This window comes from Schistocerca americana, chromosome 6 (assembly GCF_021461395.2).
Source record: "Schistocerca americana isolate TAMUIC-IGC-003095 chromosome 6, iqSchAmer2.1, whole genome shotgun sequence".
In the NCBI taxonomy this organism is placed as follows: Eukaryota; Metazoa; Arthropoda; class Insecta; order Orthoptera; family Acrididae; genus Schistocerca; species Schistocerca americana.
The window spans coordinates 583,220,808-583,238,904 of NC_060124.1; the positions used below are offsets into that span (position 1 = coordinate 583,220,808).

Below are 18,097 nucleotides of genomic sequence, written 5' to 3' on the forward strand. Positions count from 1 at the left end.
ACCACTTGTTTCCTTGTTTCATCTATCAACGTCACTTCCCGACAAGGCTGCACACCGCCTCCAGTGTTGGGCTCTTTACTTGTCTCGTTTCAATTATGAGATTCATTTCTGGCTGATGGCTCAACATGCGAATGCGGATGCACTGTCTTGCCTTCCCATGGGTCCTGATCAGGCGTTCGACACTAGTTTTAACTTGTCGCCGGCCGCTGAGAATCAAGTTAGTGACGTCATCGGGCCGATTTTTGCCCAGGCGCACATGTGTTCATATAAGGAGTAATCAGTCTAAGCCGGCTTCAGTCGGCGTGCAGCAGTGCGTGCAGCAGCACCGGACTATTATTTGAGATGCCTCGTTATAGGAGAAGATATAGACGTTCTCGACTAACTGTTTATAAGGCCTTAGAAGATCTGGAGGTCAAAGTTGCTAACAAAGGAGCACAGATTATTTTGCAAGGTCCATCTGTGTTTTGTGGTTGTATTATTAATTTTACACTTACCCAATTAGATGCACATCAAGCTGGTAATGGTTGGATTACTGTTGCTGTTGTCCGTTATGATGGTAATCAAGTGAAGAATGTGACTGGTTTGGAAGCATTTAATGCAAGAGATGTTATATCCTACCGCACTTTTCATGTTGGAGACAAAATTTTGTATTTCCACATGGATGTTGCCAAGCAGTGGGTTGTGGATGGGTTCCCCATCACCAGGGACCGGCTGGGAGCTGCTACGGGTTCTGACCCTACCCTCTCCCAGGTTTTAAGCTGTATTCAGAAGGGTTGGCCAGATCATCCATCCGCTAAGACTTCTGATCTGTTGCGGAACTACTACGCTTTGCGTTACCGCCTCATGGCTAGGGATGGTGTACTAAATGAAAGTAATCAGTGTAAGTTAACTTACTAATTTGCCTCTCTTTATCATCATTGTCATCAGATACTAAAGGCAACACCTTGCTGTAGTCACCCTTCTCTCCCCCTGGACATCTTCACCACCTGACAACAGTTACTACATTTCATTCCACTGACAACGATTTGTAATAGGAAGTTTTGGACCTGCATCTTGATGTTTTTCACAGGATTTTTTCTTCTAAGATGTTTGTCATGAACATGTTATGTCAAATTAGGTGTCCAGTTAATTTAATTTTTCTTTTCTGTGTCATGTTAATTGATGATCTTTTCTCTTTAATTTCTTTTAGTATTTGTTTATTAGTTTTTTTTTTCAGAAAGGATTTTTTGCGGCTTTTTTTACATACCCACATCTCTATTGCTTCTACAAGCAATTGCTTCTGCAACCTCCTCTCCAAGACATACAATAACAAGAACCACAAAACTAGGTGCATTGAGTTGTTTCAGAAGATCAAAAATGTGTTACTTCCAATTTAAATTCTACTAATTGTGAAGCTCCACTAACTATTTTCACTTGTCAGAAAAATGTTCATTGTCTACAGTTGATAAATTATGAAGTACTACTTTCTACATTTTTTGTTGTGTTGTGAGGCATCTATTAGAACTATGATTCAATCCCCTCATTTTTTAAACAAAGTTTTGTTATTTAGACACTCAAATCCCTTGGAGAGGCCCAAGAAAATACAAACTGATATTGTTTTCTTAACTAATCCTTACAAGATATGGTGAATGAATATATAGATTTAGACCTAGCTTTAAATAATTTTTCTGATGTGGCAGCTACCTGCTTATCTGAACAATGGTACAAGGAAAATCAATTAAGTCTTATAAATATAAACAGATTTAAATTAGCAACTCATTACTGCCACAGTTTATATAAAAATGGTAAGGAAAATGAATTAAGTCTTATAAATATAAGCAAATTTACATTAGCAACTCATTACTGCCATAGTTTACATAAAAATGGTAGAGTATGCATTTATATAAGAACAGGATTACAGTTTAAAACAAAAACAGAAGTGGACCATCTAAATATTGAAAAACATTTCGAATCATGTGCCACAGAGATAAAAACTGAGGAGAAGAGTAAAAAACTAATTGTCATATCAATATATCACCAGTGGGTAAAATTTTTTAAAAACCTCAAGGCAGTTTAAGCACTTTCTATAATAATAAAGTGAAATTATTTTTATGTGTGGGGATTTCAACATTATTATGTTGATTGAAAATGAAGAAAGGAGACAGTTTCTGAGTACCCTAAACAGCTTTAAAGCGGAACCACTCTTTACAGTTATAAGATATAAGTGGGAATATAAAAGACATTTTTGCCCGGAAAAAGTAAATACTTTTATTCAGATGTTAGCAAAGGAAACCTGGGAAAATGTATTTTAAAAAACAACCAGTGACTCATACAAAGCTTTCTCGAGAACTTTCAAGTCTCTATTTGAGATGTGTTTTCCAAAAAAGCTTACAAAAATCAGTGTCATGCCAAGGAACAAAGTCCACTGGATGTCTCCTGCTGTCAGAGTATCTAGTCAAAGTCTAAAACATAAAAAGGACAACAAGGATAAACACTTTACAGACTATGTTAAGACATATAAGAACATTTACAGCAAGGTGATTAAAAAAGTGAAAACAATACACAATGACAAAGTATTTTTGAGTCAGCAAACACACAAAGATCAGTATGGAATGTAGTACAAAAAATAAATAAATGAAAATCTTAGAAGTCAAGAGGTCATTGTTTAAAATTATGATCATGGTGGGTTACTAAAAAGTCTTATCGTAGTAAGTTACAGAATAGTGGAACTTCTGTCCCAAGAGAACAAAGTGTCAATTCAATATTGCTATGCCTCACAAATAAGTCAAAAGTTCTAAGAATAAGAAAAAAAAGAGGAATAAAATGTCTTCAGGGATTGATGAAGTACCTGGTTCAGTCCTCATAAACTGTGCTGCCACCATATCAGAACCACTATCACACATTATAAACATGTCATTATCAGAAGGAGTGTTTCCTGAAAGACTAAAAATTAAAAAAATAAAACCACTGTATAAAAAGAGTAATACATATGAAGTGGGAAATTATAGTCCAATAGCTTTATTATTTTCAAAAGTAATAGAGACAGTAATGAAACACAGAATTAAAAATTTCCTTGAAAAATTCAATCTCTTGTCTGCAAACCAGCACAGTTTTCACAAAGGAATGAGTACAGAGTCAGCTATTTCCCATTTCACCGACAGTATCATAATGGGACTAGACAGAAACAACAGTACAATAGGAATAAATCTGGACTTATCGAAGGGTTCTGATACTGTCCAACATGATATCTTGCTAGATACAAGCTATTGGTATATGAGGAGTTGTAAAAAAATGGTTTCAATCTTATCTCCATAATAGAAGACAGATAGTATAAATTGTCTCAGCCAACATTAAAAACCAAAGTGTTCCTTACAGATCTGATTTTCGGATTGTTCCAATTGGGGTACCACATGGAAGTCTTCCAGGGCCTCTCTGATTTCTAATTTCTGTAAATGACATCAAAATTCCAGTCAGTGGTACTCATATAACCCTGTTTGCTGATGGTTCAAATGTTGTTGTAACTGATGTAAACCAAATATTGCCAAAATCTGCAACTATAGTTTAGGGATATTTACAAAAGTGGTTTGAAATGAACAAGTTAACTTTAAATATTTCAAAAACTAATTACTTCCATTACACAAAAACAAAGTCACAAAATGACCTGGACCGCACAATACAAAACAAAGAAGTTAAGAGAGTAGGTGTAACAAAATTTTTAGGTGTTCATATAGATGAAAATTGCTAGCAAGTTAAGTTCTGCTTGCTTTGCACTACATGTAATTAGTAATGTGTCTAGTAAACAGTGCAGCAGAACTGTCTACTTTGCTTACATTCACACTGCTGTTACCTACAGCCTCACTTTATGGGGGTCATAACACGTCAAATCTGAAAACCATCTTCACACTACAGAAAGAAGCTGTTGGAATAATTACCAACAGTTCAAGGCTAATACCCTCCAAGCAGCTATTTCAACAGCTGAACATTCTACTTTTACAATGCCTCTAAATGCAAAAAAGTGTAATTAACATAAAAAGGAGCATTGAAAACTTAAAAACCAACATGTATCCATGTAAAAAGAGTATACAAGGCTATTGCATAGAAACAAATAAACTTTCAAGGCACAAAACTGTGTAACAAACCTCCAGCACATATAACAGAAATAAAAACTTGTCTACATTAAAGGAAGCAAAGCAAGATTTTAATGACCAACCACTATTCCAGTGTAAACAAATACCTTCAGCAACCTAGTTGCAAACTATTATACCCAAGTACTACGCTGATACTATATGCCAGAGTCAATATCACAAGTTTACTACTACTACTACTACTACCTCTACTTTAGATATCACTATCTGTTGAACAACACTCATGAAATCCAAATTATCACTTGATAAGTGGATTATTATTGCCAACATGGAAAGCTATTGTGTCATAAATTACCAATTCAAAATACTTTGAAAATGGTGTCAGTGGAGAAACAGATTAATAATTATTGCCATTTTATATAAAGTTTTTTGAATTGCATATTTCAATCTCTGTCAAAAAAAATACCTAGAGTTAGTGATGCATTATATATCTTAAAGAGGATGATACTTCTTACATGACAACAGGTCTTCAGAACTATATTGGAAATATCATCAGCTACATGGGGTATGAGCTTTTATTTTTGAGAGAGATTATTATTTCTATGATTTCAGATAGGAGGGTAGGTAAGACCCTGATTTTTCTGTTCAGTTCCTTGACACTATAGTCTCTACAACATTTAAAAATAATTATTAAAAGACATGATCGTTGTGAGAAATCACTTATAACTTTTGTATTCACATTGATAGAGCTGTTATATTGTTACATGATCTGTTCTCCTGTCTCTTGCTTTACTGTGTTCCATGTTGAATTAGTTCATTATCCAAATGGTTAATTTCAGATGCATATGCTTACTCAGGGACTTCTAAATGTTCATTCTTAAAAACATAGGTAAATTTTTTATGAGCAAGTAAATCTGGTTCTTTACTTGTCCTTGTTAACATATAAACTTTCCTTTCCCATACATAAGAAACTATAATCCCATTAAATATCAACATTTTCTGCATAGTTTTTTAATGTTGTTTCTGATTAGTTTACTGGGAAAGCTATCGTCAAATAATGACACAAGTGTGAAATGGAATATCTTAAATTTTTGTTGAAGGAAAATCAACAGCCAGTTTTGAGTTTTGTGTGTGTGTGTGTGTGTGTGGGGGAGGGGGGGGGGCAGAAAATAATACTTACACCACCATGGTGCAAGGTAGTTGTTTTGTCACAACTGAGTGAACAAAAATAAGATATATAGATATTAAGCTACTCTCCTATGAGAATAAGGGAGCTGCTGCTATTTGCACACAGGGACAATGTTACATGTTTCCTTGGTGTTTTGTCAGCAGTACAAAAGATTTATTTGCAGGAGTACCAGAACAGAGACCAGTTCGATAGATCAAATGATAGGAATGATAGTGATGTTAATAGAACAGAGGTGAATAGAAGTGACAATAATCAGAAATAGGATTTCTGGATGAGTAATCATCTGAGGAGTGATTAGAGTAATTCAAGAGGGCAGAGTAGTTGTTGATGATGATGTTTGGTTTGTGGGGTGCTCAGCTGCATGGTCATCAGTGCCCATACAAAGTCCCAATTTTTAAACAGTACAATATTTAATTCAATCCAATCTAGAAACTGTCACAAATAGTGATGATGATTATGATGATGATGAAGACAACACAAACACCCAGTCCCCGGGCAGAGAAAATCCCCAACCCAGTCAGGAATCGAACCCGGGACCCCGTAATCCAGAGGCAGCAATGCAAGCCACTAGACCACGAACTGCAGACAGAGTACTTGTTCTCAATATAGGAGAACAGTTACAGACACCAAGACAAACTCAGGAAAAGAAGTGTCTGTGGAGGCCCCAACTGGGGCATATTAGAAAGAGGAACAAAATATAATTTTATGAACCAATGTAGAAGGAATAAAAGAATGAAGAGAACTAGGCAGGAAATAAATGATCACACAGTATAATAAAGAAACATCTGATTTGGCTAAGAGAATAACTACTGATTAGTCTGCAAGAAAATATTTTGAATTCAATGGTCCTAAAAGTGGATGGGATAGAACTCTTAGCTGAGCAAAGCATGCAGAAGAGATATGAAGAAGATTTCAAGAATAATATCGGAATAAAGAAAGCAGAAAGCCTTGTACAGAACAGAGACCAGGAGTGTGTACAACTGTGAGCAAAAAAAAAAAATGTGTGAGCTACATTGAAAGAGAAATATGTCAGTGATAATGCAGAGGTGCCAGGATTGAGCAATGAGGAAGAAGAGTCCGATAATTTTGTAGATAAAGTGAAAACATTTATTTATGTTGAAACCAAGTAACTACATATTTATCTATAATACAGTAGTCCCACAGTGGTGTATAGTGGAGGGTACTTTGTGTAAAACTGTTACTTCCTCCTTTCCTGTCTCAGTGGCAAATGGTGCACAGAATGAGCAATTGTTGCTAGGCTTTTATGTAAGCTCAAATATTTCTTTTTTCGAGATTTCTGTAGGCGGGAGTAATATATTGGTTGATTCTCCTAGCAATGTAAACTCCACAATGTTAACCATAAGCTACACCATGATATACAATGCCTCTCTCGTAGCATCTGCTGCTGGAGATGGATGGGCAACTCTGTGACACTTTTGGACTTATTAAATAAACCTGTATTATTAAATAAACCTGTAATGTAAAGCACTGCTCTTTCTCTGATCTTCTCTACTTACTCATGTACTAGTGCCAAAGTAAGTGTGAGGAGGAGGAGGAGGAGGAGGAGAAAGCAGTATTGGAAAAAATAGAAGCTAGAGAGATTGTCAATCCAAATTTTAGTTTGTCATTGGCAAAGAGACTATGGCAGTTTAAAACAGGGCATAGAGAAAATAAACATTCATTAAGCAGTGTAACTCATGAACTGGACCGTAGGAAGCAAGTCAGGGGTAATCTGTTACAAGCAGTAGAACAATTAGAGGTGCAAGCCATGCATGATTCTCCAAAAACTGTAAAAGACAAGACTGATCAGATGATCTGTTTTGAGCATTACCCCAAAGTGTTTTCAAGTAAACACAGGAAGAAGAGACAGCCAACATGTTTTGCTGTTACTTAACAGGGACTTGTATTCAACAAAAGTAAACTCAAATAATTCTTTTAAGCCATGGTTTCTAACAGTATGTGCTTCAAAATATTTGTAAATTAGCAGCCTATCTGCTACTGAGTGAACAGTATTTTGGAAAACATGAGCACAGCCAACAACAACAAGTGATTTTACTGAGCGGGGTGTTGCAGTGGTTAGCACACTTGACTTGCATTCAGGAGTACAATGGTTCAAACACACATCTGGCCATCCAGATTTAGGGATTCCACGATTTCCTTAAATTATTTCAGGCAAATGCGAGAATGGTTCCATGGAAATGGCATGGCCGATTTCCTTTTCTAATCCAACAGGACTGATGAACTTGCTGTTTGGTCCCCTCCCCAAATCAACCAACCAACCAAGTGATTTATTTAATTTTGCTTGAAGTTTCTGGTAACCATTATGAATTCCATTATGGTTGCTTCCCCAAAACTAGTATTTGCATTGTTTGCAGAAAATGTAGCTACTTTGTCAACTGAACCACATTTTGTGAAAATTTTCTCAATATAATGAATTTGAGTATTAGCTGTTTCATTTGGAACATCACTAATATCCAAAATTTTGATCTTTGTGCTGAAACCAGGAATGTGGTATTGTACCATTAATGGAATCACTTTTATTGCTTTACATTTTCATGCACCAGTCATAATAAAAGAATATTTAAGAGATATTTTGGTTTTTGCAATCCCTCGAACACATTAACAACAACTGCTTCAATTTTAGTTGTAGCACAACAATGTTTAGACCTGTCAAACAGTTTATGAACCAAAGAAGAAGTAAAGTCATTTGACTGAGAGCTACAACTGTGAAAGACAGCATGATAGGCAAACATATGTTATTCAGCAGCCAGTTTTAATCAGGCATTCCTGTACTGTCTCTCTTAAAAATTGAATTAATCTCCTTGTTACTTCTATATGCCGATGATGCTTCCTTGTACTTCTTGTTTTGGGAGTGATCATTTATGTCATTTTTCTCATCATGACCTATTGAAAATACTGATCGGCAAACCATACACTCAATGTTACCGTTTATGCCACTTCTTTAAAAATATTATTCCCTTGACATTTCTTTAAATGAACACTTCCATTTCTTTAAATGAACATTTTCACCAGACACCACACTTTCTGAGTTTAACATTCACATTCACTGACTACTAACAATATTAAGTAGTAACTATGTCTTCACAGCTGATGATCTGGTGACTTTCACTCCTAAATAATTACTGTTGTCAATTGTTTCAAAAACTGGTAGACTTGAAGTTTTGTCACTGAGTGAGTGAAATCTGCCAACAATTCACTGTCCTTTCATTCAACTGCTGGCTCTTAGGACAAGTGTGTATATAAGCACTGCTAACAAATGCAGTGTCACTCACATTCATCACAACATTAACTTCCATATGGCTACAGTCCCAAGAACAGAAATGATTTAAGTGATGATCCTTTATGCCTCATTTGGTTTTATTTGTCTTGAGGAACATAAAGCAGAAGATCAGCAAGTTAAGGCCAGCCAACAGGGTTACACAACACCTGCTTTCCTGCTCAATATATCTCTTACTCTTTCTTTAGGCATAAGCCGAGCTAAACCAAATGCTGTATAAATTGTGAAAATATAATTTCTATAATGTTCTCCTCCTAAGAAACTTACTTTTCACAAACATTTCATTAAATGAGAAGTATTATTGCATGATTTTATTTCTGATTAAAAACCAGGCCAATTATGTGTCCCAAATGATTTTCTTGGGACACTGGAAGATTTATGTGAAAACTGGGACTGTCCAGACAAAACCAAGACATCTGGTCAGCCTACACCCTAAGTGGTAGCTTATGTCACCTGGGCCATAAACCAGCCCTTTTAGTACCAAATGGTGTAAGTGAGATCCATGACAGAAACAGTCACAATACAGTAACGGAATTGAGGGACTAACAACAAAAAAGATTATTAATGTCTGTTTCGGCTATGTTAATTTTTGGTTAGAAATATAATAGAGGGAAACAGTCCACGTGGGAAAAATATATGTAAAAACAAAGGTGATGTGACTTACCAAATGAAAGCGCTGGCAGGTCGATAGACACACAAACAAACACAAACATACACACAAAATTCTAGCTTTTGCAACCAATGGATGCCTCGTCAGGAAAGAGGGAAGGAGAGGGAAAGACGAAAGGATGTGGGTTTTAAGGGAGAGGGTAAGGAGTCATTCCAATCCCGGGAGCGGAAAGACTTACCTTAGGGGCAAAAAAGGACGGGTATACACTCGCGCGCGCACACACACACATATCCATCCACACATATACAGACATATTCAAAGACAACGAGTTTGGGCAGAGATGTCAGTCGAGGCGGAAGTGCAGAGGAAAAGATGTTGTTGAATGACAGGTGAGGTATGAGTGGTGGCAACTTGAAATTAGTGGAGATTGAGGCCTGGTGGGTAACGGGAAGAGAGGATATATTGAAGAGCAAGTTCCCATCTCCGGAGTTCGGATAGGTTGGTGTTAGTGGGAAGTATCCAGATAACCCGGACGGTGTAACACTGTGCCAAGATGTGCTGGCCGTGCACCAAGGCATGTTTAGCCACAGGGTGATCCTCATTACCAACAAACACTGTCTGCCTGTGTCCATTCATGCGAATGGACAGTTTGTTGCTGGTCATTCCCACATAGAATGCGTCACAGTGTAGGCAGGTCAGTTGGTAAATCACGTGGGTGCTTTCAAACGTGGCTCTGCTTTTGATCGTGTACACCTTCCGGGTTACAGGACTGGAGTAGGTGGTGGTGGGAGGGTGCATGGGACAGGTTTTACACCGGGGGCAGTTACAAGGGTAGGAGCCAAAGGGTAGGGAAGGTGGTTTGGGGATTTCATAGGGATGAACTAAGAGGTTACGAAGGTTAGGTGGACAGCGGAAAGACACTCTTGGTGGAGTGGAGAGGATTTCATGAAGGATGGATCTCATTTCAGGGCAGGATTTGAGGAAGTCGTCTCCCTGCTGGAGAGCCACATTCAGAGTCTGGTCCAGTTCCGGAAAGTATCCTGTCTCAAGTGGGGCGCTTTTGTAGTTCTTCTGTGGGAGGTTCTGCGTTTGAGGGGATGAGGAAGTGGCTCTGGTTATTTGCTTCTGTACCAGGTCGGGAGGGTAGTTGCGGGATGCAAAAGCTGTTGTCAGGTTGTTGGTGTAATGGTTCAGAGATTCCGGACTGGAGCAGATTCGTTTGCCACGAAGACCTAGGCTGTCGGGAAGGGACCGTTTGATGTGGAATGGGTGGCAGCTGTCATAATGGAGGTGCTGTTGCTTGTTGGTGGGTTTGATGTGGACGGACGTGTGAAGCTGGCCATTGGACAGATGGAGGTCAACGTCAAGGAAAGTGGCATGGGATTTGGAGTAGGACCAAAGGAGTTGAGGTTGGAGAGGAAATTCTGGAGTTCTTCTTCACTGTGAGCCCAGATCATGAAGATGTCATCAATAAATCTGTACCAAACTTTGGGTTGGCAGGCCTGGGTAACCAAGAAGGCTTCCTCTAAGCAACCCATGAATAGGTTGGCGTACGAGGGGGCCATCCTGGTACCCATGGCTGTTCCCTTTAATTGTTGGTATGTCTGGCCTTCAAAACTGAAGAAGTTGTGGGTCAGGATGAAGCTCGCTAAGGTAATGAGGAAAGAGGTTTTAGGTAGTGTGGCAGGTGATCGGTGTGACTCCTTACCCTCTCCCTTAAAACCCACATCCTTTCGTCTTTCCCTCTCCTTCCCACTTTCCTGACGAGGCATCCGTTGGTTGCAAAAGCTAGAATTTTGTGTGTATGTTTGTGTTTGTTTGTGTGTCTATCGACCTGCCAGCGCTTTCATTTGGTAAGTCACATCACCTTTGTTTTTACATATATTAATTTTTGGTTAACTTGACATAAATTACTTGACATAAGTAAAACTGTATCCAGATGATATTTTAGGTGGAGAAATTGCAAAAAAACCATCACACCTCAATGAAATAATTGAATATCAGAAAATTAAGTAATTCAAAATGATGCATGAAAGCTGTTGCATTTTAACATGTTGGAGAAGTTGGGATTTGTGAAAATGTCAAGACGGTCACATTAATCAATTTTTAAGTTTCAGGTTTCCACACAGCACAAAAACAAAATTTCAAATCAAAATTCAAAATTATGGACATGGACGATGTCAACACCACTAAGGCCAATTCACACCTTCCATCACGGCACCGTCACGTCACTGCACTATCATATCAAGGTGTATTCATACCGTCTGTCACATCATGGCACATCAAGTCAATTCAAGTCGCATGACCTCGACTTGCATTGCTGTCCTCAACTGTTCTTTTTGCGGGAATTGCAATGCTCACTAGATCAACTGTTTTTACACGTGAAGTGAATGTACAAAACACAGTAACTTATATGCGTGTATGCTGCAGCAGCCCACATCTGTACAAATCTGATGTTTATTGGACTCAAAGGTTTTGCAGCTTCCAGGGAAAACTTGTATATTATAGAAGGGAAACAGAAGTGCAAAACAACACAAAGAAACTGTGTAGGCTGAAAAGATGTCATTATGTGGTACAGAAGGGGGAATTTCACACATTATACAAGGAGCTTGAGTAAGAGGAATCACATTTCATGTTTTGGAAAGTGGAAGCATCAGTTTTTAATTTGTTGCATCAAACTACACCCAAAATTACTAAAAGGAACACAGTGTTATGAGTTGCTATCACATCTCATGAAAATTTGGTTGAAGGTTAACTTTAGTTGCTAGTCCAGTACAAATTTTCATGAATTAGTCATATTTTCCTCAATACCTTTCCCTTCAAGATAAAAAGGTTTTCTTTACATGTTGTATTTTGCTTTCAGTAGTTCAAGTGCCTTATTTGCACTGTGGTTAGCTAGTTAAGCCACAAATATTGACCATTGATGTTCGCAAAACTTTTCACACCAAGTTCAGAGAGCTGCCTAACAATAAATAGGCCTACCACAAATACATATTTTTTAAAAAAAACTTGCAGTGTCTGAAGGTTTCAGTACATTCTGCATATAACACTAAAAATGCCTCACAATATACAAATAAATTCCACCTATTAATCAGTCTGATTCTACCCACTGTACTTTTTTTCACTTCAAGTTGCAGCCATGTTGCAATCCATTTCATTGTAAAATATTAAATAAGGTACCAGTATCTATAAAAATCCACTTTATAATTGTAGTGGAGGGCAAGTAATTTAGTGTGCTCGTGTTATACAAATCGGATTGCTGTTTCGCTGCTTCAATTACCTGTCGTCATTTTAAATTTTAACAAAAGAAATAGCTAAACAAAACAATTTATAGCATATACTGAACAATAAACACTGCCCATGGCTGTGTACTGGGATGAAACGATATCATAGGTAATGTGATCAGCAATGGCTGGATGATGTCAGCTGTCAAAACTTTCTTCCATAGAAACCTTGGTGGTGCCATAATGTGACATGACAGAATGGGACAGCCAGTGTGGATGCCGCTATTTGAAATGCATTGCAGAATGTTTTGATGGTAAGTGATGTGATTTATTGTGACATGACATGACAGCCATTGTGAATTGGCCTTTACTGACCAAAACTGAAAAGCAATAATGGACAAGTAATGTGATGAAATAAATCTGGAAATCAGTTACATGGGTGATCGACATAATAGAAAACCGAAAAACGTAAGTACATTATTTCTTTGTGAAGTTGCAAAAGAGTGGATAGGTCATGTGAACTGTCAACCTTTATTTTTATGTATGCATATTTAAGCCAAGACGTCAAGGTAGAGAAGCAAAAAGAGTGTGCCAATGAATTATTACAGAAATCTATTTGAATGATTCACAGACTTTTTAGATCAGTCTCTGAGTGATTTCAATAAAGAATTAAAAAACAGTTTCGTTGGTGAAATTGGGGCAATAACAAGTGATCTAAGCAACAGTTTAGAGGGTAAACCTGATATTATGAATAATGAAGTAAAAAAACTGAAAAACAAAATTCAAAACTTTTGTAACCAGGTCACAGCACTGAAAACAGAACTTGTAGTAGAACCAGAGCACAAACAATCAGATACATGGTTTATCCTCATTGAAAACAACATTATAAATGTAAAATTAAATCAGAAAAAGCCACTGAAAACATCTGTACTGTAAAAAATGAGATTTCGCCCAGGTGATATCGAAAATGTAATTTTTAGTGTGGGCAGGTTGGCAGTAGTGGATGATTGTCAACAAACTGCTACAAAAGTCAGAAATGAAATTGCTTGTACCAATGTTGAACCCATAATTTATGCAAATGTCATTTGAGACTAGGAAAAATGTATGTCAAGTACTATTCAAATGAAGATACTGTGTGACTTGTAGACTTACCTGAGAAACAGTCTACCATGTGTTTGATTCCAACTGAGACTACAGGATGATATGTTATGTCAAATGTAAATAACAATGAACCTGCTAATTTAGTTCTGACATATTGGTCACTATTATTGAGAGTCAGTTACACTGTCATTTTTGACAGCACCATCCACATCTTTGCATCATGGTTGCCTTGTTTGGAATATCAGCAGCATTGCCATTGTCATCTAGCAGGATAACAATGGGAGGATCTTTGTGGAGACCATTGCAGTTAGCTTCTTTCTAGTTAGGAACTAGTGTTTTGGATTTTTAAAGCACCCAGCTTGCTTGACAGCAAATTTCATTAGAAGTTTCAGTGGGCTTCACATCACTTATTATTTCACAGGAAGTGTTATTCCATGGTGATAGCATAAAGTTGAATCCCTTCTTGAGTGCTGAGATCGCACCAGTGTCAGTCATTCTTGGCATCATCTTGGTAATGGTGCAATCTGATAATTTAAATTCTGCATTATGTTATTCTTTCAAAAGTCTCTGGTTTTATGTGGTCCTCTTCAATGATGTCATTTGTTGCCCTACTGTGGCTGCATCAATCAAGTCTGAGTGTATGGCTTCCTTCATGACTTATATGGAGGAAGATTCATCCAGCCATAACAGTGTTGATATGATGGAGTATGGCAAACAATGGGACTGTGTTCCCAACATAGCAGTGTAGAAGGGAGGCTAAATAACTTAACAGATTAGCCTTTTAGCCTTTTCTCATGCAGTTTCTCTGGGTATTTTATGCTACACTCATTCCCTACCCAAAAAGGTACACAATGCATATGTTCATGCTTTCTTGAATTAAATCTTACTCCAATGAGCTTTTGGTAAAACGGCCCTCAGTCACTGTGAGGTGGGGACTGAGTGCTGTTTGGTTACTGCCCTTACTGTTATAGTTATAGTACTGGCTGAGAGGTCACAAGTGATCAGTCCATTGCTATATAGGACAATACTTCCATACTACATCTGCTGCAGCCACTTTAATTTCATGAAGACTGGGATCCACGTGGTTCTCAGCAGCAAACTGCCATTGTTATTTTTTGTACTATCAGATATTTTTATCTTTGTAGCTTCTTTAATAGAGTTGCAGAAACAATTACCCTTTATGACAACAGAGTCACTGTTGAATGAAATTTTATGTCCATTTCTGAATGCATGTTCAGCTACTGACAATTTCTCTGACTAGCTCAGCTGCTCGAGGGAGTGTTCTATCATATGCATGATCTGCCTGATGTTATACTATCTACATTTACATGGTATTTTATACACAACAGGAATTTTGAGGCCTACATTTACATTCACAGAGCTCATGAATGGCGTATTTTAGCTGGACTCCTGAGGACTGACTTGATGTTATGTGTCTTCAGGAGACAGTTAATCTTTCCTATCACTGAACAGTAAAATGGCAAAAAAACAAGCTTTTTACGTTCCTCCTTAGTGGTTTTGTGGTTGTGGCTATGTCTTGCAACTGGTTGTCACAATGGTTTTTTGTTGCAGACATTCCCAGTGAAAACTTTGTGTAAGTGAATCAGTTCTCATTGTAAGTTTTCAGCAATGGAGAAAACTTCTGTTTGACGAATCAAGGTCCTTACAATATTGTGCTTGTGGGTTTGGGTGGTGCTGGCTAAAAGCAACAAAGACCCACACAATCACTCTGTCTCACAGTCCTTAATATAACAAAGAAGGGTGAAAGGTGCTATATGTTGAATTAAAACAGAAGTAAAACCACATAAGAGCTAAAAGAAAGGGACATGGAAATGTGACTGGCAACCACCTCCCTAAAATTTTAGGAAACTAGTTGGACACATCACGAAACCAAAAAACTCTAACCACATTCATTTTACCATCACTTAAAATAGAGGGCATGTCTGCCACCAAATCAGCAGCTGCCCTATGGTCTGAAAATAAAACACAGTTCAGTAAAATGTGGCGCACAGTGATCTATATGCCACAAGCACCACACATTGGAGGGTCCTCTCACTGGAGCAAGAAGCATAACATCAGAGGACTGTGGTCTATGCGAATATAAGGAGGACCTCATCCCATCTTCATGACTGGAAGGACCCACAGTACAACCATGTAGTGGGCTTTACGAAACATTACCCTGTATCTCAACAATGAGGTAATAGCATGCAGTGGGGTGGCACACTGAAACAACTGAGGACCATGATACGCCTCCCTGGCTGCTACATCTGCCATTTTATTCCCTGCAACACCCATGTGCCCTGGTACCCAGCAGAAAGACATGAAAGATGAACGAGGGCATCCTGGGTATCCTGGACTACTTTACGCTGTGTAAAAACATTGTAGAGAGTGATGGGCACTCAGGGAGTCAGAAAAGACAAGGAATTTAGCACTCGAAGATCATCTCATGTGCTCCAGTGCCTGCAAGATCGCATAGAGTTCCCTGTCAAATACAGTAAAGTTTCGACACAGTTGGACCTTGAGGACATGATCAAGGAAAACAAAAGTGCAACCAATGGAGTCCCAATGTTTCGACCCATCCTTAATGACAACTATAGCATTGTGGTGCTCATTTAAAATGGCAGAAAATAAAGTATTAAAAACAAATGCAAGAGTGCAATCTCTCCTGTACTGCACTAAATCTAAAATCACCCTGGGCCTCTGCAGTAACCATGGTGGCAGGTGGTTAAAACACTGTATTTGGGGCTACACATGCTCCACACCAAGTGACTCCAGCACACGCTGCACACAGATCCCAAATGGCAGTGTTGCTCATGGACAATTGGAGAAAAAGCATTCCAGAGGTGGATGAGCAACAGTATGCTATGCTGGTGAAGTCAGAGCTGCAAGGAACTTACATGCATGATACACCATGAGGAACTGTTACCAGATGGTGAGTGACAGTTCCCCAGCCGCAGCACAGAGACTGGCTATGATACTGGTCTAGCCTGATCCCCTCATGGTGCATAGATCAATGATCTTCAGGCAAGAGGTCTCAGTGACCCGTACACTGTGCAGTCATAGTCTAGCTGTGAACACACAAAAGTTCTATAAAACTGGAGCAGATGCACCCTCTCTGCTCCCCAAGACCTGTGGCTAAGGCAATTTATGACATTCAGTGCCTTCTAGGTTCTGACTTTCAGGTCTCTCAGGTGTGCTAATCAAGGCCGTTTGGAGTCAAAAAAAGATTGCAAGACATGTAAATTAAAAATATGACAAGAACAATTAAAATAAATGCACACACACGTACACATGCACACGCGCACACACACGCATGCACACACACACACACACACACACACACACACACACACACACACACTCTTCTCTGCAGGAAACTGAAAACCTGCCTTTGCAGCCCACTCCTCTAACCTCTGTTCTGTAAGTTGCAACTGGCAGGTCACTGTTGCAGCACTGAAGGAGGAACAGAAAACAGGGAAATCGTGGGGAGCACTGTACAGGACTCCTCACTGTAGTCGTGATACTGTTTATGGCTATAGCAAAGAGGGTAGCACTTAGAACACTGCCTTGAGGAACACCATTCTCCTGCACAAAATCGATCTGACCAACTCAGGACCTAAAATAGCGCTTAGACAGGAAAGACTGCATGAAGATTGGGAGATGGCCAAGAAAGCCCCATTGATGAAGGTGCTTGAGAATACTGTGTCTCCAAGTAGTGTCGTACGTCGTGCTCATACCAGAGAAGATAGCAAGGCAGCGATGATTATATGGTAAAGCCTGCTGAATAACCATCTCTGGTGGGGTCAGGTTGTCAACAGTGGATTGAAATATCTGGAATCTATGCTGAAAGTGGCTAAGGAGTTGTCTGATCTCTAACCACCAGATCAAACAACAGTTAACTGTTCACTCCAGGTATTTCCTACACATCTCATTGCAGCAACACTCCAGTAACTACTAGGAAATGTGCAGTGCTTGCCTGGTTTGAGGAGAGGTATCAAAATCACCTCTCTCCACGCATTAGGAAAGTTAGCTGTCCACTATACAAAATTAAAAACATTTGATGAGGATTTGCTTTGATGCTGCTGGCAAATGTCAAAGCATGCACTACTGGATTTGATCGTGACTGGGTATAGTATCATGAGGCTCAGACAATACCAGTTCCAACTCCCACATGGAGAAAGGGCAGTTGCAAGACTCAAAATGTGGGATCTGAAGTCCAACTTTCCCCTCTCTGCAGTCGCACGGTAACGGTGGAAAGCTGGATCTTGGCTGGTATTGACAGTAGTTTCTGCAAAAGCCTCTGCCAGTGTCTGAGCAATGTCTCCAGGCATTGTTTAGTGACACTCCTCTATCAGCAGTGCTTCTATTGGCAAATTAATGTGTTTATCAGAAATCCTCCTGATGGTTTCCATACTTTTGTAGAATAAGTTAAATGGTTGATGGAGTCCAGGAATGCTTATCATGACATTTTCTTGCTTTCCTTAGTTACGGGTTGAGCCTTGACCTTGCAACCTTAAATGCTGTCAGATTATCTGCTGTTGGGAGGTACTTATAATGTTGAAGAGCAGCACACCTAGCCCAGATTGCTGAGTGGCACTCAATGGCCTACTA

General features: G+C 38.7%; 1 protein-coding gene across 1 annotated transcript in view; it reads right to left on the reverse strand.

Moving 5' to 3' along the window:
• Positions 1-3,077: 3,077 nt before the first annotated feature.
• The window catches only part of LOC124619308 (gastrula zinc finger protein XlCGF17.1-like), a 176,826-nt gene continuing 161,806 nt past the window's right edge, over positions 3,078-18,097 (reverse strand). The window contains exon 7 of the mRNA XM_047145616.1: positions 3,078-3,425. Coding sequence (XP_047001572.1) covers positions 3,419-3,425 — 7 coding nt within the window. The 3' untranslated portion in view covers positions 3,078-3,418. The remainder of the gene's footprint in view (positions 3,426-18,097) is intronic.